The 24,386-nt window shown below is 39.4% G+C and overlaps 1 protein-coding gene across 3 annotated transcripts in view; it reads right to left on the reverse strand.

Moving 5' to 3' along the window:
* Nucleotides 1-1,396: 1,396 nt before the first annotated feature.
* ZFYVE28 (zinc finger FYVE-type containing 28) overlaps nt 1,397-24,386 on the reverse strand; it is a 174,579-nt gene continuing 151,589 nt past the window's right edge. For all 3 annotated transcript variants that reach the window (XM_076335810.1, XM_076335809.1, XM_076335811.1), the window contains 5 exons: nt 18,478-18,632; nt 17,785-17,901; nt 16,059-16,163; nt 4,650-4,753; nt 1,397-3,704 (listed from right to left, as the gene is read on the reverse strand). In XM_076335810.1, the coding sequence (XP_076191925.1) occupies nt 3,573-3,704; nt 4,650-4,753; nt 16,059-16,163; nt 17,785-17,901; nt 18,478-18,632 (613 nt within the window). In that variant the 3' untranslated portion in view covers nt 1,397-3,572. The remainder of the gene's footprint in view (nt 3,705-4,649; nt 4,754-16,058; nt 16,164-17,784; nt 17,902-18,477; nt 18,633-24,386) is intronic.

Here is a 24,386-nt window from a genome sequence, read left to right on the forward strand (position 1 = left end):
GGACGAGACACCGAGAATGGTGGTGGTTTCCTCCAGCTCCCAGGCAGGATTGCGATGGGCTTGTATTTGAAGCTTTCCTACAGTCAAGTCTCTTGCTTCCAGCACTTCCACAGCCCATCCTTCATGTCCCCCCACCGTGCACAGGCACAACCACACATGCACGCACCCCATTTTCCTCCTCCTTCCTCCCAGGTTAGACAACACACACAAAGGTCATTTTCCTCGCCATCGCTTCCATCCAGCTTCCTCCTCACTGAGCTGCTATGTGACAGCTTTTAAGTATTTTTGAACTTTCTGGACAGGGGTATTCTCTAGAAGCAGAGTGTGGTGGTTTTTTTTTTTTTATTAAGTTCCTGTCATTGCAGAGGGAGCCCTGATATCCCACCTCCCTTTACAAACCTGGAGAGAGCAGGAAACGCTGTATGATTTGTACAGATCTAGAAAGGATCACTTCAGAGTTTACTGTAAATTTTTTTTTCTGAAAACAGCCTCAATTCAGAGGGAACCTGTCATACAGGAGAGTCCAACACCAGGTGAATTACTGCCACCTTTGGCAATGTTGCTTTTATAACGGGAGCGATAAGGCGATATCCCCAACAGGAAAACTGCTGTGGAACACATTGTTGTAGTTTGGAGAAAAGAGATCCCCTTTTTCCCTCAAAACCCTGAAGTGATGTAAATTTCATTTAAAAAGTCCCTTTAGGATAAATTTCTACTGTTCATTTATTTATATGCACCTTAAGGCAGCATTATTTGCCCATAAATATTATGCACGTTAATTCAAATGCAATTTTAAACTCGTGTGCAGACTTTCCATAAATTTTTCCCGTTGTTGCACCTCTGAAGCGGAGACCCTAATGTCACAGAGCTGTAACATGGTTTTTCTTCAGTGGAACGGCATCCCAAAGCCATGCATTAAGTCCTCTTGAAAATAAAATTAATTCTCGTAAAACATACAGCAGTTATATCCCATGCAAGGAGCAGAACAAATCAGCACTGAGCATTCATGCTTCATAAGAATAAATGTGCAGGTAGATCCAAGGAGCACTGCTTCCATTGCAGATTTGTATCACCCACAGAAAAAATTATTCAGATGTGACACAGGCAGATCAAACATGCCTAATGTGTGAAGTGGCCAGTGACACAAGATACTTCGGGAAGGGAGATTTTCAGCCGGTGGCAAGGGATAGCACAAGGCAATGTTAGGTGACAGGCTAGTACTCCAGCTTTGATCTACCCCCCCTTCTCCGTATGGGCAACTTCCATTTTCAAATTTAAACTCGTTTCTTTCATGTTATTTGCAAAAGTAAGAAAGACCTAAGGCCAGTTTGTTTGACAGGATGGCAGCTGTCACTCCGTGTAAACAGACCCCAAAATGAAAGAGCAATCCAGCACATGGAAGTAGAAAGTCCTGACACTTTAATTATCTGAAGAGATTACAAGATGAAAGTCTTCCTTGAGGCAAATGTATATTAGTATTGATATAGTCATTGTGCTTTTCAGTAAGAGAAATAGGAGTCTGTATTTACATAAGAAACTATAGTGTCTGAGATCTTTAAATATCATATTTATGGAAATGATTCTGAATTACAGCATTTACAAAATAAAAACAAGCTTGAATAAATATTTAGTCCATTAAATAAGATTCTTTTTTTTCACAGAAGCAACTTTTTGTGCATATTTATTTCACAATTGAAGTTTGTTGTATTTTTTATCCTATAAAAGAAGCATTAAATTTGTTGGTTTTTTTTTTTCTAAAAATAAAACTGCAATAATCATTGCAATGTGAAGCCTGAGATTTAAGCCTGAATAAGTATCATTGCTTGCACCACATCACCCACCTCCCACCAATCGCCCACACCCATGCCTTTCCAAACTCTGGTGAATGCCGACACTCCAACTCAAGGATTCCATGGGGAGGATTTCAGGGAAATAATAACAATAATAAAAATATAAATAAGGTGAGGATAACACATCATAGCTGACATTGTCTACAAACAGCATCATAAGGCTTGTGCATTACACATAAACTAAGTAAAGCTGTTTCATCTGATTCAAAACGACAGTAGTGCCAAACTGTTGTACCCTTATATGGCTCATTAACACTGAATATTAAACCACTCGAAAAAGGGAATGTCTCCCAAAAATAAATTAAAAAAAAAAATCAACACTGCCCAGTTTTGCTTTATCATTTTGAATGACGACCTTTCTTGAGCATGATATCGCAAACAACTTCCTCATCCTTTTTTTGTATTTATCACTTTGAAACACAGTGCGTAACACTGCGAGTCAGGAAAGGGGATACAGCAAAGAGCTCTTCATCTCGTTTCCTCTGTAACCACAGCACACACTTTCTTGCTTTTCATGTGGCTAACTCAAAGCATGTCCAAACGCCTTTGAAACCTCAGTGCTCAGGGAGCTCTTACTGCCAATAGTTTGTGCAAGATCATAGCATGAATCCATGAGAGTCTTACTTCTTTCCTCTCTAAGTGGAGATAAAAATTAATCCCTGGTGTTTCAAATAAATACAAACATCTTCTGAGTTGTTAGCATGAGTGAAGTAACAGTATGCAATATTTTACACAGTTACTCTGCCAAATGTGGACAACAAGTACCCTTCTCTGGTTGACCATTCTGTAGGACCTTTGGAATATATCGTTATGTATTTGCCTTTTAAAAACCATTTAAAAAACTCAGTATGGGAGAAATAATTCATCACATCTACTGAATTTTGCTGCTAAACTCTTTCAAAAATATGTATTTTAATATTAATTCATTCATTTGGTAACCATTTCCTCTGAAGTTTGTTAAGTTCTAAATGCTGATATAGAAACCAAAGCTCTGTGTTACAATTTTATTAACAGGATTTAGCATAAATGATGCAGATTATAAATACTTCCAAAACTCCAAAATACGGAACTGGAAGTTGTAAAACTTAATTTTTAGAAGACAAGTTGGAGTTATTGCTCTGCTCAGTAAATGAAAGGCAACGGAAATATACTGCTTAGGGATCCTATGTGATTCACAGAAAATTTTGCCTTTGTAAATATCGAATATGGATTTGAAATAGTTTTGCTTTAATTAATCCTAGCATAGGTAGCACAAATCTAGTAATGGGAAAGTTAAACCGCAGCAGGAGGGAGAGCACTGACATCCACAGCCATGCTGGTATTCTAGTGAGCACAGAAGCATCCGAGCTTTGGGATTGATTTGCTGGGATGGACTAGTTAACCGGCTACTCTGTTCCTAGCATGTAAGATAAGCAGCAATGCTCGTTCAATTCTCTGAGCCCCATTTCCTTCCACACAGTGCATTTGTTCTGCATATGGCATCGTAACATTAATGTTATAAATTTATGGAAGACTGTACTGTAGCCTTAGAGCTACAGACACTTCATACTTCCCTTTAGCAGCTTAGTAAAACGCAATAAAAACTGTCTGTACAAAATTTATAATAATGGATGTCAAAGCCTACATGCCCTCACGGGGTCCCTCTTTCAAGTTAGTTCTTGGCTTCGGTCAAATATATCAGTCCATGTAAGACTCCAGAAGACACACCAGTAGTTTAATATGTCAGATACCAGCTTTGTCACTATAGAAAGGAGTGACATGGAACATGTAACAGTGAGTGCAAACACGGACAGGCTTCATCTGACCATAACGAGGTAATGGAGCAGAGTGGGACGAACAGCGGGAACAGAAGATCTGAAAAACAAGAGGGAGATTTCACTTTAGTTCCTTTGAAGAACTGGATGGGACAAAATTAATTTCAAGAGGGGAGAGAAGGCTGTACACGCTGGGCTCTTGTGAATCGACAGCACCAACCTCCCTCAGCACAGCAAGTGAAAGGCCTCTGCAGGCAATTCATAACCCGATGACCAATTGACCTGACTGTGCTTAGCCTCTCTGATGCGGGTGCCCAAGCACTGACATTGGCCAAGGCAGGCCTGTCTGTGTCTGCAGGTCACAGGGGAAGGCGGCTCCACCAGAGACGAAAAGAAACCTCTCTCTCCACTGGCTTTAAAGACAGACTAGGGGAATATTTGTGACTATCTCCAAAGTTCCTACTCCTGCAAGTCCACTATAAAGATAACAAAACCAGCTTCTCTACCCTCTTCCTTTTTAACTTGTACAGCAGCAAGTGAAATGGGATTGCAGATTTCTGGCTTCCCGAGGCACATGACTGCTTTATTCTCCCTCGCTCCCTTTTCCTCCCCCACAAACTTGCAAAGCAGCAGCCCTACACACCACAGTTCTCCTGCAAAGGTTTAGAAAGAAAGCAAAGGGACATGCTGTCCCTGCAGCTGAGCTGTGCATCCCCCCTCGCAGTGCAGGCTGCTGTGGCTCGTTAAAGCTCAGAGCACTAGCCAAGAGCAACTCTCCATTCGGGGTGTTTGTTCCAGGATCTCAACAGGGGGTTCTGCTTTTTAGAAGACAAATGCTTATCGATGTATAAGAGTCAAAACCCTCCCCCCCCCACTTTCTAAACGTAAGCTGAGCAGTTGACAGCCAAGACATACAAAAACACTTGTGACTTGAAAACCCTGGCCAAGCACACACATTTTGCTGTGCAGCTGAGTTTCTGTGCTATGCATAAATTTGCTGTTCTCTTTGGCAGATAGTTTCTCACATGTTCAACTGAGTCATTACCTTGCCACAGCTCCGACAGTGGTGTTTCCTGCGAATGACTGTGAAAGGAGCCTTGCACGCAGTGCAGTAGCTGCAGACTTCATCTGGAACCCAGTCAGGAGGATCTGTCAGAAACACAGCAACAAAAGGGAACATAAATCAAAAGGGAAGAAAAACAAACATGCAATTACCAGATCCTCAAGGGAGTAGGGAGAATAAAATATAACAGCAGCTGCTTTCATCTGAGATTCTCAAGGTGCTTTGCAAACAGGCAGCTAGGTGAGTTCAGGATGCCTGAGAGGGCTCAACTCCCCCCTTCTCTGCCAGGCACCCACCTTTGGGCAGAGCACAGCAGGCACTGAAACAGCACACGGCAGCTCTGGACTCAAAATGAAATACATCCTATTCAAGTGAAAGTGGCAGGGAAAGGAGATAAGCAAAATAAAGTATGAAGACAAGAGACTATTAAAGCAGAGCTGGAACACAGGTGTTTTTGTCAATGCAACCAGCCATCAAAACAGCCTTAGAGCTGAGATCATTCCCAGCCTCTTCAGCCCTCCCTACAGAAAGGCTGACTGCTTTTCTGCAATGAGGCAAGCAACTCTACAAATAAACTCAGAGCCTGATTACAGTCTGCTAAGCTATTAGGACTCTTACTGGAAGTCACCAGTAACTACAACAAAACCACAAAATGAAGTGTAGGAGACTTAGCAGAGAAAGAATTTGACCATTATCCCAACAGCATGTTTCAGTTGTTTATTTCTCCTGTGAGCTCTCTAAGTTCTCGTAAAAGCCAAGCAGGGAAATGATTTGGTTTTGGCAAAGCAGAAGGCACTGGGCTCACTTCTGTTGAGCTGCTTCTGCTAGTGACAGACTGACATGACCCTCAGAGAGTCTAAAATTACGAGTGTAGCTGATTGCTTAATTAAGTTATTAATCTAATGAAGGGCAAAGCAAGTTCTATCCAGAAGGAATCCATGGACACAGTGAACATGATCTGCTGAATGTATTTACCCAAGTTCCCTATATGCAGCTTCTTCTATATTATTTACAGTATGCAACCCATGTAATTGCTGATTTATAAACCTGACAAGCAAGATCCCTGCCTCAAGGAGCATATTATCAAACAACAAAATATATGGTGCAGTTAATGCAGAGGTCAAGAGGGCTACAGCTACAGGCAGAAAGAAGATAATTAAAATGAAAAATCCACTGTATTCTTCAAACATAACTGTGACCAGTTTTCATGTGTTTGTCATATTGCAACATTTCTCAAATTAAAAGTAAAAAGGATATAGCATTCAATGCAGAAAATGTTCAAAAAGCAGATTAATAAAAACAAAGAGAACTTAGAGTCTTGACTCAGCTTTTATGGGCTCCTCTAAACTATTTTGGAAGTTAAACTAGTTTAAGGAAACAATCGTTCATTTAATGAACAAACTGGTCTGATAAAGGTCACAACTATAGGGACAGCAACCAAAACCAAAGTCTGTGTGCAGAGAAATGACTGATATGGTCAAAAAGAGGAGATTGCACGTAACAGCCTTCACCTCATCCCCGGGAAAACTCCGCCAGAAAATGTTCTGTGGGGATACAAGGCTACAAAATCCCACTTCAAAAGCAGGCTTTCCTATGGCAGCAGGGAGATGCAGGACTGCCAGCTGAAGTCAAAGCATTAATAGCAATGAAACCAAGGGATTTTCCTTTCCAATTCTTTTCCTTCTCTGCAACCTCCCTAGCTACTACATGTAACTTGCCCAGTGAAACTTACTCCTAGCATGATGTCAATTTTGAAAACTTTGTGTCATTTTCACAGGAATCTCTGATCTGAAACCACAGCAAGCCTGCTGACCTTGGAGCACCTCCATGTTCTCCATCCAGGAGGTCCCTTGGGTTATCACATATATTCCAAACAAAGTAACTGACCCAATAACGATATTCCTGTTTAAAACTTGCCATCAGACTACATAGCCTTGATTATGTTTTCAGGGATTTAACCATCCTGTTGATTCTCACTAATTTTAAAGACAGCAAAACTTAGGAAGTTATTCAAGCTCTGTGCCACCAGGTCTCCCTCCCAAATGAACACAGAGCTGGTACAAGCAGGTTTGGCAAGATGCCTACTTTGGCACCGATGCTTTATCAACTGCATTATAATGTGGGCTACCATGTTCAGCTAGTTACTAATTTTAATATTCACAGAAAAGCCACAAAACACAGGCCCTTTTTGTACAAACTGCAGCATGCCAACATGAACTACAACTTCCACAGCAGCTAGTACCATAATTACTCCTTCCCTTAGATCATGATTAGTCCAGACACATTATAAGCTAACACAACCCCACCACAAAGACTCTGGAGCTCATTGGTGGAAAGCAGCTTTCTTATCAGGTGTGTACCATGTGGGTTTTGTTTTGTTTGTTTTTTTTCTGTTGTTGCCCCTGAAGTGCAATGTTGAAAAAGTTCTTTTTTAATTGACCTTGTATGGATTTAATTGTCTCCAGTGCCAAATAAAAAAGAAAAATTGCAAAAACTCCCATGAGAAACAGCAAATTTATTTTGATAAATGAAGACCTTATAAACTCATAATAGTCATATAATCCATAGTTCATGGTTACACAGAATTACTTGACTGCCAGATGAATTCATCTGCAAACTTTGTTTTTATAATTGCATAAAAAAATAAATTGCATCTCAGTGGTACTCAATGTATAGAAACAGTATAACCCTCTCTACAGAATGTTCTCCCACATTAGAGGAACTCTCTTTACCTCCATGTTGGTGTCACGTCAGCTGATTCATTAAATTAACACATCAGTAGAGTGAGCTAAAGGGCCCATTTTCCCCCAGACTGTGACTCAACAACAGTAAGGCCCTTCAGGAGGGCTGTGCGGCCAGCCCCGTGCCCCGTTGCTTCTGGGTTGTAGTGCCCTCCCCCTAACTTCCCAATTGCTAGCACCGAGCTCAGCTGCACTGCAGCACACCCCCAAATAGTAACACTTAGTTATATAACGGCTTTTAACATTCAAAATGCTGTACAAACATTAATTGCTTTAATCCTCATCACCCAGCTACAGTCAGTAAGTCTGTGTGGGGAGAAATCAGGAGAGAAATCATACAGTGGTGCACAGTCCTGAAATAACAAATAAGAAACTTTGGGCCACTAGCCCTATGCCTTTGCTTCCAGTTGTGACTGAAAAAGTCCTTACACTGAGTACAAACACAGAGGCTTCATTTTGAGAGTATGCACTTGCTGAGAAATTAAACGCAATCCTGGATTGGAGCCGAAGTGCTCACACTGTCAGGAAGGATGAAGCCCTGAATGACTCGGTCTCTCTGAGCCGGTGCAAGCCCCAGTGGCAACGGGACCAACACCCCTAGGTCCCCTTCACATGCCTCATCTCGCTCAACCTCGGGAGCCGCCTTTCTGACTTACATACATTACCGATTGAGTCATCAGGCTTTTTATAGAACAGGTTTTTGAAATATTCTCTGAAGAGCAGTTTCATGAGGGGATAAAGCTTCGATATGAGGAGCAGAGTGAGTTATACAAATTAAACCCCTAGCATTAGCCTGGAGATGTGCTGGAAGCAGAGCAGCAGCACCGCACCCGTAGGCTTCTTATGTTATAGTCCTTCTCCGGGCTGCACTGCTCCATTAGCTCTGCATGCAGCAGCAAAGGGAAACATCCAGTCTCTAAAGCACTATCTGCCTGTGCTTCGGGGATTTGTACAAGGAATGGAGGGAAAACCTCATTCGTGGGCTAATTGGCCCACTGCTTTATCATGCAATGAGAGTTAAGGGAAGTCTGTTGGGAAACGGATGAAGACCACAGCACAAACATCAAAGAGGAGGAAGAAGGGAGGGAAGGGATTAACGAGACAGAAAGACTACAGAAATAACTTTTAGAAGAAAACATTAAAAGCATGTACAGAAAAAAAGGCAGAGAAAGCAAGAGAAACAATTATTTAAATAAGAAACAAATTTAGAGAAAGGAAAAGGCACAAGATAAAATTAAATAGCGAAGACTGAAAAAAACATTTAAAAAGGAGAAACAGTATTCCCAACTCTTAACTATTCAAAAATCTTGCATTACAATCTCCCATAAATCATGAAATTTTAGTCTTTTTATTCCTTTTATGCCGTAGCTTTTAGAATTCACCTTTACATGTCTCTGCAGCTTTGTTAGCCAAAACGGTTTTCTGTTCTATGAAACTTAAAAATCTTACATAAATCTGAGATGCTGGAGCTTTAAGAAAACCACAGCCATGATAAAAATCATAGGCGCTGTAAACACTGCCAAAAAGCACATGCAAATTCATTTTGCTTAAGTACGTGCAATAGATCTACTGCAGTCTGATCTAATCTTACAAAACCAAGGAGAACATCTCTGTGTCCCAGAACACAAGGAGAAGAGAGCCTGGACCCGGATGCATCAACAGTGTTGATTCAAACAAGATTAGACCAGAAAGTTCATTCAGTGGTGCTGAGACACAAGAGACTGACTGGGTCAGGGGGTGGGGGAGGGAAATAATCCCAAAAGTTGTAGGAGCTTGCAGAAGGCCTAATTTAGCAAATCTATACTCTGGCAGAAAACAAATCAGAAAACGTGCACATCACGACTCCTGTTGAACAGCAGCTACTAAACCCTAAGCTTGTGGTGGCTGCGTTATGGCCAGACAATTCAGAGCAAGGACCCTTTCTGCGTCTTTTGTTTTTATCAAATATTCCTAATGCAGAACTCAAACGGAAAGTTCCTCCTGCATCGATGTGTATTAGATTTTAGAGCACATCATGCCTAACCCTGACTATACTTTTACCAAACTAACCTTAAGAGGGCTGTTCCTACAGCAGCCTGTGGAACTTACACCGCTGCAGCCATCAAAGCGCATTACCCTCACAGCTGCAAAAAAGGTCAGATGGGCTTGCTGTAGCTCTTCTGATGAAAGCAGGAATTGTAAATTCTCACAGTTTTAAGTACGGAAAGTAAAGAACTAAGGTGACATGACTTTACCCCTCACTTCAACTGCCACAGTAAGATGAACCTTTTTGTCCCTTATCACACATAATTTTCCACATATCATTCTGGGCCATCTCTGACTTTTATCTAAGATTCCTAGGAGGCAGTTGTACTAAAGTAACCTTTACCCTTGCTCAGCAGATTCAGTGTTGATTACAGCTGGCCTGAAATTTTTCAATAAAAATACATTTTCTGCTTCAACAATATTATTTGATGAAAATTTCAGGGGTGAGGGAGAAAACAGAGGTACAGACTTACTAGCTTCAAGGACAGCTCTTGTCAAACAGCTTTCTTAGGATGGAGTTTCTGTGCAAATCTAGAAAGCTTACACCAAAGCATGGAGCTTTGCAGGCTTGGGCTCAAGCCTCTGCTCTGCCTGATTGCACACAACTTTGAATGATGACATCCTGTGTCCATTCTGTACAGGTGCATGATCAGCAACTCTCTTTGGGCAAAATAATTATTTACGTAAAATGGAACAACTCTGATAGAAAACACTGACTTCCACTGGGGTATCGTTCAAATCTTCACTTTAAATCAGACTGACCAAAGACTTGGATCTTCCATATAACTGTTACTAGGAGTCTTTCTCTGTAAGAACTACCAACAATTATAAACTAGAAGCAGGCTGATAATGTAGATCTACATACTACATGCCAGAAGAACACTCTGTATTTTTAGGACAAAAAATTTCAAACCTAATCAAAATGTCATTGTGGAGCTGAATAAGCCTGTGCTTTACAGTACTTCTGGGATGTTTTATCTTCCTGCAATGAAGTCTCAGCAAGTTCCACACTGTGCTGACAGAGAGGGCTAGTCTTTGAAAAGGTAAAAGGCTCTGAGCAAGTTCTTAAAACAGTCAGATCAAATTATTGCAATATAACCTAAAAACTGTACAAAATCCTGTAATTTTACATGCATGATTAAATCTGCTCAGTTGATTATAAAACATTGCCTCAATATGGAAAACTTGATGTTAGATTCTTCTCTCACACAGTGTAAGCAGAGCTGCTGAATAAGGAAAAAGTAAAAAGTTACATGGACAGAATATGTTTGGCCACTGAACTGTGCAACAATTTAACTTCTTTCATTTAGAAAGTGTTGCTGGTCATCATTATAAATAATAGAGTAGCCATAGGCATGTAGAGGACAAAAGAAAAATTGAAGCATTCAGCTAGAGTTGACAGCTAATTCTAGACTCACGGTGATTAGATTCTGCACACACAGTAGCATGGGTGGGTTTTCTTGACCTTGTGACTTCTTACTGCAACAAGAACAAGAGCTCGAGCCTTGGGACCATAAATTACTGAGTTGTGCTCGTGCTGCTGGTTGGAGAGCAGCGAGGACTTGTGACTAGACAGAAGTGGGTGGGCTGGAATATTACAAGATGGAAAGGGATCAAAGAGAAATAGCGTGCTGTTGTGCAGCAAACAGATGCTAACACTGTTTGGCACAAACAGTTATTTGTACTGGCAGCCACAGCAAATCCATTATGGCTGGAGTTATAACTAGGTGGCAGCAAGCAAGGCAGTTCTGTACGGATGCTAGAGTAGTAAGGAGTGAAAATTAATGTATGGTTGCAGAGAGAGCCGAGATGCTACAGCACATATTTTCATGGAGCACCAACAGCTTCATAATACTTTGTTTTTCCTTGAGAAAATCTGATTTCTAGATGTCTCATGCTTATTCCTAGACAAGAAGTGTAACTCACTTTCTTAGCCAGCCTGTAACTTCATGACATTGACAATTAAAAATATTCACCTTCCCTCAGTCACAACAGATGGATTTTTCCTGAGTAATAAGTTACCCCAAGATACATGCATGGTCAAAACTCAAGATTTGCCAAAGTTCACTATTAAAATCATCAAGCTCACAATGATAAACAATGCTCCCAAATACAGTGAGCAGGGACTTATGCTTGATCACATTTACAGGTTGATAAAGAAATTAATACATAAAAATCCTTATCAAGACAAAAAAAAGTTACACATACACACTCTGCGTGTGTGTGTGTATATATATATGGGAAACTTGGCTAATACAAAGCAAGTTTTGTGTTGGTGCTGGAAACAAGATCCCAGACACATAAATGGTAGAAAAACAAACTTCTACTTCCCTGATGTTTGTTTTTTTAAAGCTATAATGCATATTAAGAATGACACAGCTCTGTCCCAGCAGGGATACTCTTAGTTAACCTAGCATAAATGTAATTTTCTTATGTTTTCAAATGTGGAGGTTTGCTTTAATTTGTGTGTGACCCATGCTGCCTGCTCTCAGTCCCATGCAAACTTCTTGGTCAGCTTATTATCTAACAGTGGTTTGTCCCAAGCTGGAGCTCAGGAACTTCCCAATAACCTTCTCCTCGTGCTGGCTGGTAGCTCACCAGGACACAAAGAAAAAGGCAGTACTCACAAAAGGTCCCAGGACACAGGCCCCTCCTGCTATTACTGCAATTCAGAGCAAGCACCTCTGGTAGCAAAGAGCCCAACCTGCTTTTTTCTGAGCAGCTGCCGCTACGGTTTGCTTTGAATTTATACACAGAACTTTGTCCCCACTGGCCATCTTCTCCATCATACAACCAGGGCATGAAATTTTACTATATTTAAAACTTATTTATGGAATATTGTATAAATTCATCTTATATTCTAGGAAAATGTAAATGTATTTGCTTTACATTCTCTCCCTATAAAATATAGTGCTTTTTATACTCTACGAAGTATAAATACATACGCTTCCTCGAAAAAAAGTCCTAGAGCATTACAATAGCAAAGATGAACATATGCATGATAGGGTCATCTGTACTTTTGAAAATGCTTTTGTTTTGGAATGCCAATTAATCTGTAGTTTATTGTATTTCAACCTTCAGAAGGTCACAGGATTTAACTCTCATACCCTTGCCAATGTCAGCTGGCTCATAATAAACATTCATATTTGTTTTATGACCCAGACCAGCTGGTGGGTTTTATATACAGTAAAAATGAGAAATCTGACAAAAACAAGTGATTCATCTTCATAATCTGAGTAGAGGCTGGAACCTTCAGTAGAATCTTAAAACTATTCATTTATTTGTTCAGGTTGCTGGGCTTGCTTTCCTTTTCTTATTACCATTGATTGGATGTAATCTTAAACATTCGGTACTTTCAGTAAGAGGGATTTATCTGATAATTGGAAAAAGCTTTCCTGGCAGGTAGCTTGCTGGACTTTCTCAATTTGATACATGCTCATGTTCTGCCACGATGACAGAAGGGAGGAGCTACTGATGTGCTCATTTGCTTTAAATTGTTTTCACTTTCAGCTGAAATCATTAAGTGAGACCTGAAGTGTAGAAATGATGTACAAAAAAGGATCTAATTAATTTTGGTGCAATGCTGTCAGATTGGTGCAACGTTCTCAGATTTCGTGTTGAATCCATTTACAGTGGTAACTGCGGTGTACTCCTGTTGGCCTGTGGCCCAGATTTGACCTGGAAGACAAACCCGTCAGGCTTGCTGCAAGAAATAGGGCACAACATTCATGCAGCAAAGGCTGTCCTAACCACCAGACATCTACCTGCACTCAAACATCACCCAAAGTCAGGGGCTGTTGCTTCCACAGTGGCCAGCAAAAATTAGGTAGGTGGGGAGGTGTTATAAGGGGGAAAAGGCACATGGCTGCTAAGGTTAAAATACTGCTGTAAGTTTATGCCTCATGCTGGATGCCTTAGGGATAGCAAAAACATGTATCCCATTAGCTATCACTGCATACCTCAGTAGAAAAATGCCTGTACAGCATTGCCAGCAATGACAACTTGTGACCTGAAGGGACAGGGGCCTGCAACGTATTGGAGGAGATGGCACAGAATGGGTGTTTCTACAGTTCCCACAAATTCAACAAACTGATCCACTTCAGATGCCCCTTTCTGTAGACCTTTTGTGATTTGTTCTGGTTTGGAAGGTGGAGCTCATCTCCATGCTCCCCAGCATACTCTGTGACACAGAAAATTCCTGCCCATCAGCAAGTCTTAAAGCTAAGTAACAGCAGGCTACACTAGTTAGTTTACCTAGTCAGAGGAGCTGTACTGATTTGTACAAGTAGGTATTTACAGCATAACCACTTACACACAAGCCAAGTAAGACTCCCAGAGAAAGTCTGCAAGGAGACTGATTCAGACATGCTCAAGCCTTGCCAGTGAGCAAGCATGGGTACCAAAAGCAGAGTACCTGCAGGAGCATTGGCTAACTGGCTCTGTTTAGAGGATGTGTTAGCATAGGAAAACATTGTGCCAAGGCAGCCAAGCTCATTCCGGCATCCAAGTCTACTTATTCAAAAGGGACTTGGTTATCCCACAAGGCTCTGCCACGCAGGCATACGTGAAACGCCTGCTGTTTCAGAACAAAGGTGCAGGCAGGAGGCTGTTTTTGCTGTAGTGCTATTAATACTACAGGTTGAGTTTTACCATTCACTTAAAGGCAGGGACGTAACTGATTCACACTGCCTGGGTGCTGCAGGGGCCCTTGAAACAGCAAAGATTCCACCTCCCCCCTGCCCCCGCCCCGGCCCTTACGACACTCCTATGCAGCCATAACATCACCTAAGCATCCAGAATGTTGTCCTCTATTTCAATTAATAACATCCTAAGCCATAGGCTGCACTTCTGCAAACATAAAACCTTCCCCATGCCAATAGAAGGTGCCATGAAAAGCTGAAGAACCTTAAAAGCTGAATAACATGCCAGGGAAGTGAAGTGACTTTGCCGTGACAAAATCCACTGTGAGAAAGTTATTCAGCATCTTGCAGTTCACAATAACTTGCTTTCAAGTTCTGCAAGTCAAATTCACCGACAGCATCAGGCATCGATTCAAAACAAAAGAATATGAACTAAAATGGTAGAGAATGAATCATCTTTTGCATTCTTTTCCAATAGAGCCTATACATGGTAAGGATTTTGCTTAAAGATTTGTTCTTTACTGCACCTCCTGTGACATTCTGAATTATGGCACAATAGAAAAACCAATTAAAATGACTACTGACTAGTTCTTTATCTGCCACCAAATCATCTTCCTCCAGAAAAGATAATATTTCTACAGTGCATTATACATGAATTAGCGCTGCTGTTCTAAATAAATAGATTAGATTTGAGATCCTTTAGCCTGCAGCTTCAGAAGAAGGGTGAGCAAACAAACCATGGGTTTTATAAAGGCACAAAATAACTTATAAATATGTAGCATTACTCTAAAACCTAATCTTTAAGAGTTCCCCCCCCCCAATTTCTGATCTTTATTACAAATGATGTGAACCAACATTTCTTTTCTGTTGGTCACCAGCCTCTGCATACAAGCAGAGACATACACTGCTTATCACTCAGTTCTGGGTCATCCTGCATTCAAAACCTCTCACTGGAAGAACAGTAGTGTATGTGGACAAATAGACAACAACAGATCAAAGTTTTGAAGCACAGGGAAATTACTGCACACTTGAACTTCTGGGAAGCTTAGATACAGTTTCACAGTTGACTGTTGTCTTGTATTTCCCACTTGAACACAGAGACACTACCACTCCAATAATTGGGCTCCTGGTGTGCTGAAACGACCACTTAGCCCTGAAGATCAAAGCTGATTGCTTTCTTGTATGCTCCATCTCATACATCTACTTTCTCGTTTCTTATTCTTTGACTGCAAGTGCTCTGATATCTTTTAATCCATTTTTTTTATACAACGTTTACCATACACTAGCACTATAGTCCATAACTGATTCCTAAGCACTCCTGCAGCAGCTCAGATTAAAAAGAGAAACAAAAACTTTTGAGCTCTCAGAATGCTTGAATCCCGACCAAAACTTTGAGACTTACATAGGCACTTTTCTTCACTCTTACCATGTATTCAGTAAGATTCGAGTAACCTCAGCAGACTTACCTAAAACTAACTTTTTCTTTAAAGTAATATGGTGAAGAATATGAAAATAATAACCAAAATATTTTGATCAAAGACAAAAGTGAAGAAAATATGAAAGGTACTTCTACTGTGGGAAAAAGTAGCACCTCCACATAATAGTCAATGATATAAAAGATCTCTTTAGATTTGGCTGAGAAGACCTTACATAGGGCTTTGCGTCTTACACAACCCTCCAAAACTTGTCACATGCAAAGTCACAGGATGTATCAAAGCCTTTATTATACAGAACCTTCCTCCACTGACACAAAGGAATTCATACTGGATATGACAATCTGTATATTTCATGAGGCTGTTAGAAAAAAATCTGAAAGAAATATGGTCAGTTTATCATCTGACTTCGTCTCTAAACCATACTATGACAACATTTTATAGTCACTTTCCAGAGCCAAACTTTGAGAGTTTTCTTTTCCTTTTAATGTTTTGGGTTTTTTTTAATACATCAGTGTTGTCTCATTTTAATTCTGAGAAAAAAGAAAGTACCTTCAAAGTCTCCATCTCTGGCTTTTGCTGCAAGTTCTGAGGATGATATACTTTCTTGACATAAAGCACAGTCTTCCAGTGCTGCATTCCTTAAGCCCTGATTAACTGTAAAACAAACCAAAAGTACTGAAATTCATATTTTTCCAATTTGCACTTAAAATATTCATGTTAGGACTTCTGGGATTAGATTACAGTAGCATCTATATGTACCTTCTTATACTTCTTGCTTTTTCTTTACCCTGACACAAACAGTGATTTAAAAGTCTCCTCTCCTTCTTTGGAATGAGAACAGAAATGAAAGATGCTGTTATTATAGGACATAGTATTCTCTTACTTCTAGCAGTTTAGCTGCATCCTGTATTTTATTTCTTGGATCCTTTACAAAGAAGTAGATTATAAGAACAACCAGAGATTCCGTAAGTGAATCACACACATCAAATCACATATATCAAAGAGAAACTTCATCCCAAAAGTCCCTGAATTTTATTCGCTCATTTTGCTTATGCTTACTGTTGTCAACACCTTTTTTTTTTTAATGTAATAGTTCATCCATTAGAAATTATTCCAACCAAGTACTGTTGGCTAATATATTTCCTAGTGATAATTCTTTACAGCTCCAGTTTCTTTATTACTCTTATTTGAATGTTCAGGAGCTCTTTGATCCTTCTCTTCAGCAATTCTGTCTAATTCTTGCCAATGAAAGCAGTCTCTTTTCACATTGTGACATCCTGCCACCATAAAAACATTGTGGAAGTTTCAACCACAAGTAAGAAAGGACTGTAATGCATGTTGTGCATTATCCCACTGCAGAGTTGGGTTGGATTGGAGGTTTTTCTGCTAAATTTAACCAACTTCTAACTTAGTGTTTCATATGAAATCCTCAATGCTTTTAAATGAAACTGGGAGAAAGGGAAAGCAAAAGTTTTCAATCATGAGGAAAGCGGGGGGAGAGGGGAGGAAGAGAGCTCTGATAACCTTCAGATGCTGGTAGTTCTAATCATAACAAAGGACAAAGGTAATTGCAGTCTTGCTGGGATGACATGGTTATTTTTAGATAAGTTAGCAGACTTCCCTCTTTGAAAAAGAAATAATCAAAATGGTGACAGAAAAAATTTCTTGGATTGGCTCATGATCTAGTTCTGGTTCCATTATCTTAATTATCTAGAATTCAAAAGTGGCTATTTTTCTATTTTGAAGCCAAATTCAGCATTCTGCAATTTCTGCAAGACAGGCCAGATTTCAGCATTTTCCTGAGCATTCTCATCTTTTATGCTCTTTTTACACAGCTATTTAAACTTCACAAAGATACGTGTCTTGGTAAATTAAGATGTGTCCAGTGTGAAATAATACCGGGGGGGGGGGGGGGGGGGGGGGAATCTATCAAGTCCAAATATGGATATGCATACATTATGTCGTGCCCATATGGGCTACAAACACTGTTCTGTTATACATAGGAATATGGAAATGAGCAGATGCACTCTGAAGGCTTTACCTCTTTCAACATTTGACTCAAGACGTACTCCTGTGTACCTATACTTCCAGTGACTTCAACCTGTTTACAGTCTGTTTCCATGACTTTTTTTTAAACTAGGTCGAATCACTGTACAGTGAGTCCTGTCAGAGTGTTAACAAAATGTTAAGGAAACTCTTGTCAAATAGTTCATGGATCCACATGAGGTTACCAGCAGAAATTCACTAGAGAAAACTACTCTTTAAATCTCTTTACCTTTCTTTTGCTTTTCCTTGTCTTCTGTTTCAGGTTTGGTTGCCATAACTTCAAACAAGGTCTTTAAGATACTTCTCAGATCACTAGCATAGTTTGTCTGCAGCTGGTCAGCAACACCTAGGAGTTTGAGAAAACAGGTAAACCATTGCTAGACTATTACACCACCCTTAAAAAAAAAAAAGTAAATTTTTCTGTTGCTACCAGTAACAGTGTCATATTTATTTTTGAGGGGATCACTTGCTTGTGTTAGGAATAAAAATTGAACATTTAATTAAACTAATTTTCCATAATGGCCAAGTTACATTCTGGCCTTTATGCGACCTGCGATTTGATACCTATCTTCCTTGTCCTTTGGCAGGAAACACTGAGAGATTCCTTTTGCATCAAAATACAACTGCTGCATCAAATTTCTTCCCTTGAAGACACAGGGCATCACCAAGAAAAAGGAAGCACTTTGAAGTCAAACCTGTTGCATGCCCAAATGCTTCATCACTACAGGTCTAAGATGTCTGCATCTCTGATTCTGTAAGTTCCCATCAGGTAACAGGTCTTTCTAGACCAGGCTGCAACTGAGGCCCCAAAACAGTCTTCCTGCAACTTCATCTCTAGTCCAATCTATCATAACTTTTGTGCACCAAAAAAACCCCAAGGGTGAATAGTTTTTACATTCAGAACAAAAGGCTACTCTCATACCTGAGATACAGACAAAGAGGCGGTGAATAAGATCATTACTGCCATGAAATCTGGATCTGATCTTTTCTCGGGTGGCAATTTTAGCAGCCTGCAAAGCGAGCTGGATTTCTTCCTGATCGAGGTCATCAGATGAACAAGAACTCGTCATTAAACTACTGTTGGAGAAAAAAAATTTTAAGAAAAAGAATGTAAATCTTCACTCAGTTATTCAGGGTGTTCAGCAAATCCTAAGGGATTTATGACTCAGGCAAGACTCTATAGCAAACCGGAACTAATTGCTGTAAATTCTTGTTGAAGTTAATCAACATGCAATCAATCACCACCACGTTTGATTTTCACTCTGTGGTATAGCTGCAAAAAACTTTTAGGCTGAAGATCATTTGTCTGTATTTTATTGCATTTTCCTTAGCTATTACAAAGTGCCATGCCATTTTTCACATTAACTTCTTCTAAAAGCTCAGTCCTGAGACCATAACTCCAAAAATCCAAAAGGGGAATATCAACCTAAAAATGAGAAGGTCAGTTCTGAAGTCAACTTAGAAATTTATTAATGTGGAAGTTAATTTGAAAAAAAGAATTTCTGAATTATGTTACCTTAAAATAGTGAGAATAGAATCTAAATATAGCCTTACATGAAAAAAAAAATGGAAAGAAGAGTGATAAAACATAATTTACACAGTAGAGAAGTAGATTAGTCCCCTTATATGCCTAACTGTAGAAATTACTGAAACGTCAAACTATTGTAACAGAATGGCTCATCAACTCCAAAGAGATTAAAATGTGTCACCAAATGTCTACTAGAGATTTAAATTTTCTTTTAAAAAACAGATGCACAGTTGCCAGCCATTTCCACCCCCACCCCCTTATGGAGAGGAAGCTTGAAACAACCTGAGACTGCAGGGAAGCTTTGGTGGGAATCCAGCTTCTTCAAATATCAGGAATTACCTAACTGTTTGTAAATCAAGATGTATTTTTGAAAAAAGGAAGTATTTAGGGAAAATGTAGCACTTTACCAATGGAAAAACCCTTAATTGGGAGTAGAGCACAGGATGTAATTACACTGAAGTCCTAAGGATTCACTGTGTTGACTGAAGGAGACATGCCTTCTTACTCTACTACATTCAGAGACAGAGGAACACGAAAGCATTTTCCCCATGATTTGGAGAGAAATTACTCTCACCAATGATTACAACAAACTAGAATATTTTACTTACAATCATACTTGGCTGTCCAAAACTCCAGCACTCTCTACTACGCAGACAACTACTATGTTAAAAAAAAAGTTACTGACTACATAAATAGCATGCATAATGAAGGAAGTAGTTTCTAACACATTCCGAGTTCAATCTCTTTTTGTTAGGTGCTGAAACATTCACCACCTTGCAGATGCCATCCATATGGCAGTATGCATGAACAGTTATTGCAGGATAAGACACATAGGTAACATTTATAATTATTTATAACAAAATTTTATGGGATATTGTTTTGAAGTTCTACTTGTAGGCTATACAGGTAATCCTTTAAAAAGTAAAAATGAATTTATTAGGCCATACAATCTCAAAAGCCTGAGTAAAAACAGAACTGAAAATAAATAAATACTGGAGATTAGTTATTGATAGAAATATCAATGGAAAATGTGTAGCATGAGTACCTTAACTGGCTTCCCATTCTTTCAAAGACAGAGTAAAGAGCAGGCCTACAAGAGACTCATTTTGTTCATGTTATCTATTGCTATTAACAAAAGCAAATTCTTGTAAAAAGATGTTAGTTCTAGGTTTACAGTTCCCTCAGCACCACGACTGATTAGGTTTATTAAAGATACTGAGAAGCAAGTGAGAATTCTCTCTCTCAATTTTTCCTTTGCTTTTCCATAGGGGATATTTTATTTTTGTATATATAAAAAATTAAAAAATAATAGCAAGCCTGTCAGTGTGGAAAGGTCTGTGTTTAAGACAATGAAGGAGGCTTACGAAGGAGTAAACTGAAAGGTAGTAAGAGCCAGGAAGCGATCCCTGATTCGCAATGGTATGCGGCAGATGATTACCTATTTGCACAAGTGCTCACATATACAGATAAAGGAGTTTGCCTGCCTCGTAACATGGCCAAATAAGGTCTACCTTTTTTTCTTGTTTTTAAAAGAATTGATCTTGCAGCGATATACACATTTGCACTATAAATTGCTCTCCAAGGCAAGCATTGGACCTCATGACAGAGACAAATGCAGTCTGTATGTAATTATATAATCCCAATACAATGGTCTCTTTGAAACTCCCAATAAGCAAAAACCTTAGTGCAGGGGACAGGAGGGGTGCTGATTCAAGGATGAATCTTCCCTCCAAATCACAGTTGAAGAAATATTTCAAAGTAAGGTGTTAAGTGGGCAGAGAGCTGTGAAGAGTGCTTTTCAAGAATATAAACTGCTTAGTCCTTTCCCATTTTGCAGAAAGGAAGAAAGGCTCATTCCACAATTCTGACCAAGCTCTGATCAATTTTGATAATAATGTTTGCCTTTTCAAGTCTCCTCCAACTGGGAGGAATGCAGTTTTACCTTCTTCCTAATTCCTCCAAAGGATGTGATTTGACCTACTTCTGTTCCAGGCTATTCCATGTTAGATTTTGTGGTGTGCCATTAAGACCGGTCATGTCCCATTCACAAGACTGGCTGGAACTTTTTGGTTCTAAAAATCCCTAGCACAGAGCACATATGAATTGCTTCAGCACTGTGGGATGGAAGGTCAGCATGTATGCCTACTCCCATTTGTAACATACTCTCATATGCACAGTCACATATAAAGTATAATATCCATATACAAGAGGTTCAGAAAAGAGGATATTTTGTGTTCAGGATTGCTTGTGCCATGGGAAAGAGAAAAGTGAACATTCCAGAATAATTCAAAACTGGACCTAAGAATCACTACACAGTTAGAAACAATTACTCTATCAACAGGGCCAACTCAGATTTAGACAAAAATGACTCTCAAAGAATGACTAATGACCATCTGTTCTTTACTTTAAAATGTATCTCACTGTTAAAGAATGTAGCCAGAAAATTAATATTGTAGAGGCAGTCAGAAATACTGTAAGAACAGAAACATAGCCGTGGTTTCAGATGAACAGCAAAAGAGACAGCTTTTCTTCTAACAGGGTATCCCCAAACAGCAGCGATTGCAGCTATGCAAATATTAAAGATTCTCTTGATTTTTTTAAATTGATGTTATAGAAAATAAACCTGAATTTTGATCTACAGAGTTCAACTTACCTTTTCTCCAAATTATTCCTTCAAACAAGTTAATTTTTTCGTTCTATAAGGAATACCATTCCTACTTGGCTTATCTAAGACGCATAAATTGGCTCAAAATTCTCAGCTGATACCAGATGTGTAGGAAGCATTTCATTAATGTCAGACTACACTCAGATCTGGAATGTTTCACTGCCGATATCTGCAGAATCAAGTATCACTGCAGAATATAAGCAGCCATACTAAGTAGCTAGAGACAAGCCCTCATTTTCTCAAGTTCTTGGTTGAAGGGAACCCTGCATTACCCAAGGAATTAGGTTAAGAAGAGATAAGACCAAAATAAGCATGGAATTCCCCTTGTGAAATGTTTATCATATAAACAATGCTTATCATGTATTTGTTTTTCATATTGTAAAAACATTGCAAAGTTAACACATCTGAAGGCGAATATAAAGGTGGAAGCTTGATTCCAAACAGCAAACCTACTTATACGTTATAAAGGAACAGATATCCTCTGGCAGATACAATGAATTAGCTTCTTACCTAACTTGGCTAGCAATTTAAGAACTACTCTCCATTCGTCATGTTAGAAGAGTGGCAAGACTCTTTCAGCACTTTAAAGATGTATCTCTAGAACAGTTGCCTGGTGTCAAAGCTTGACTGTGAAATTTAGTCAAATATATACAAGCAAACAAACCCCAATAATGTAATTGTACACAATATCATCTTTCACCCGTGGAACCAATCTGCTTTACAGCTTTTAAGTTCCAAAGGATACTTGTGAGCCAGGTTAAGCAGTAGTATCCATACATAACGGAAAACGGGACCGTGGAACGAGAAGATTATGACTGACGTTTTCAGAAGTGGCCAGTCATTTTAGGTAACCATCTGTGATAATGTAGGTCTTGTGCTGAGTTTGTTGGGCATTGACACTCATCCAAAAGTTCTGCAGGCAAATCTATGTTACTGTCTGCACACAATTTCTAAAACTGCTTCAGTGACTGGTACATTCATCCCACTGATACTCGTGTAGGCTGTAACCGGAAACCCCACCACTAACCTGTCAACCTGTCTTTCCCAAGCTATTACTCTTACTTTTATTACTCTTACTTTTATACTTCATAAGGCTGTAGTCAACTCTGGGTTCCAATTTACAAAAAAAGAACAAACAACTGCTCCAAAGGCCATCTAAAAGATCAGACAATAGTTGGGGAAAGACAAAGGTTGTATACATGAGGAATGACAAGAGGAAAATGATAGGGGTTTGGTATGTATGACTCCATGGCAGTAAAAAAAAAAAAATTACTACTTCCCATTCTGCTTTTTGCAGTACCTCTGGTGTTTCTTTTTGGATACTCCCACAAGAAACACAATAAACAGCAGGTTAAAACCCTTTGGTTTCTAACATGTACTGGTTTTGATATAGTTGGGAGGAAAATTATGAGATTAATGGTTTCTTACAATTATTTTAAGTAAGGGGGTGGCTACACACTCAATTTGAGAGTCATTTAAACCAAATCCAGAACATGTCTTATTATTGGAGTAACAGCATATAGTTATTTAGCCAAGGACTATATTTTAAGGAATAACCCCAGAAGCTACATTTAAAGCAGGTTAAAAGCAGCTTTAATTCAGAACTTTATTTCTTGACTCTTTAACCCTAATATTTTATAAGTCAAGAGGGTTTTTAAATGCAAACCCTTAGGTATTTTCTCTCTATTTTAAGGTAAAAGGTTAAAGAGGGGAAAAAACCCCAACCCATGAAGTGTTCCCAAGGCTTCAAAACTCTGTCTTGAGAAGCAAATACAGCTGCATGCAAATCCCTCTATCAGCAACAATCTAGCTAGGCACCACCAGAAGGAGTGGACTTGACTAGACTACCGTATTATTACATGTATTAGCAATGCTCAGCTCCATACATGTTACGACATGTGCTAAAAACCCCATCTGCTGTCAACCTTTTGAATTCCACAGGAGAGGAATTATTTTTCATACACTGCAAGATTTGCAGAAGCCCCTTAGCTTTTTTTGCCCCAGTAGTGTTGGGCAATCTGAGGTCAGCTGATTAAAATAAGTAATTTGGCTAATGGGATTAGCCATGTGACCTAAGTGATATCTTCAGTCAGGAAAAATTCCTGAGTGTGGAAGACTACTGAATTTGAAATCAACAGCAACAACTTCTGCTCCACACCCTTGCAGCTTCTGCAGCTGCCCACTCCGTTGGAGGAACATCTTCTGGAATCCTTCCTCAGCTCTTCAAACCTCTAACTGCAGAGCATTCTCATTGTACTTACCATGTTGGACTTTTCAAAAAAAGACAGCTGTTGAAGCAGCATCTTGCTGAATAGATCCACCATAAGAAACTCCACCTAGACAACTGGCTTATTCAAACTCATTACCACTCTGGCCTGGGTTTTCAGGAGAATACAAAGATATTGTATTTCAAATGGGAATTAAAATAAACAACAATGCCAGTGCAGGATTTATCAACTTTAACAGTGCTCTGTCCCCAATAACTTTTTTGGTCATCATAGATAAAGCTTCTATAAGAGTGCATATGAGCAAAGAACTTAAGAGCATTAGTAATCAACAGGGCTGCTTTCTAACCATCAAATTTAGTGTCAGATACTTGCAAGGTACTACATTTACTGTTTTTCTTAAAATTTAAACC

Source organism: Aptenodytes patagonicus, chromosome 4, assembly GCF_965638725.1.
Source record: "Aptenodytes patagonicus chromosome 4, bAptPat1.pri.cur, whole genome shotgun sequence".
Taxonomy (NCBI): Eukaryota; Metazoa; Chordata; class Aves; order Sphenisciformes; family Spheniscidae; genus Aptenodytes; species Aptenodytes patagonicus.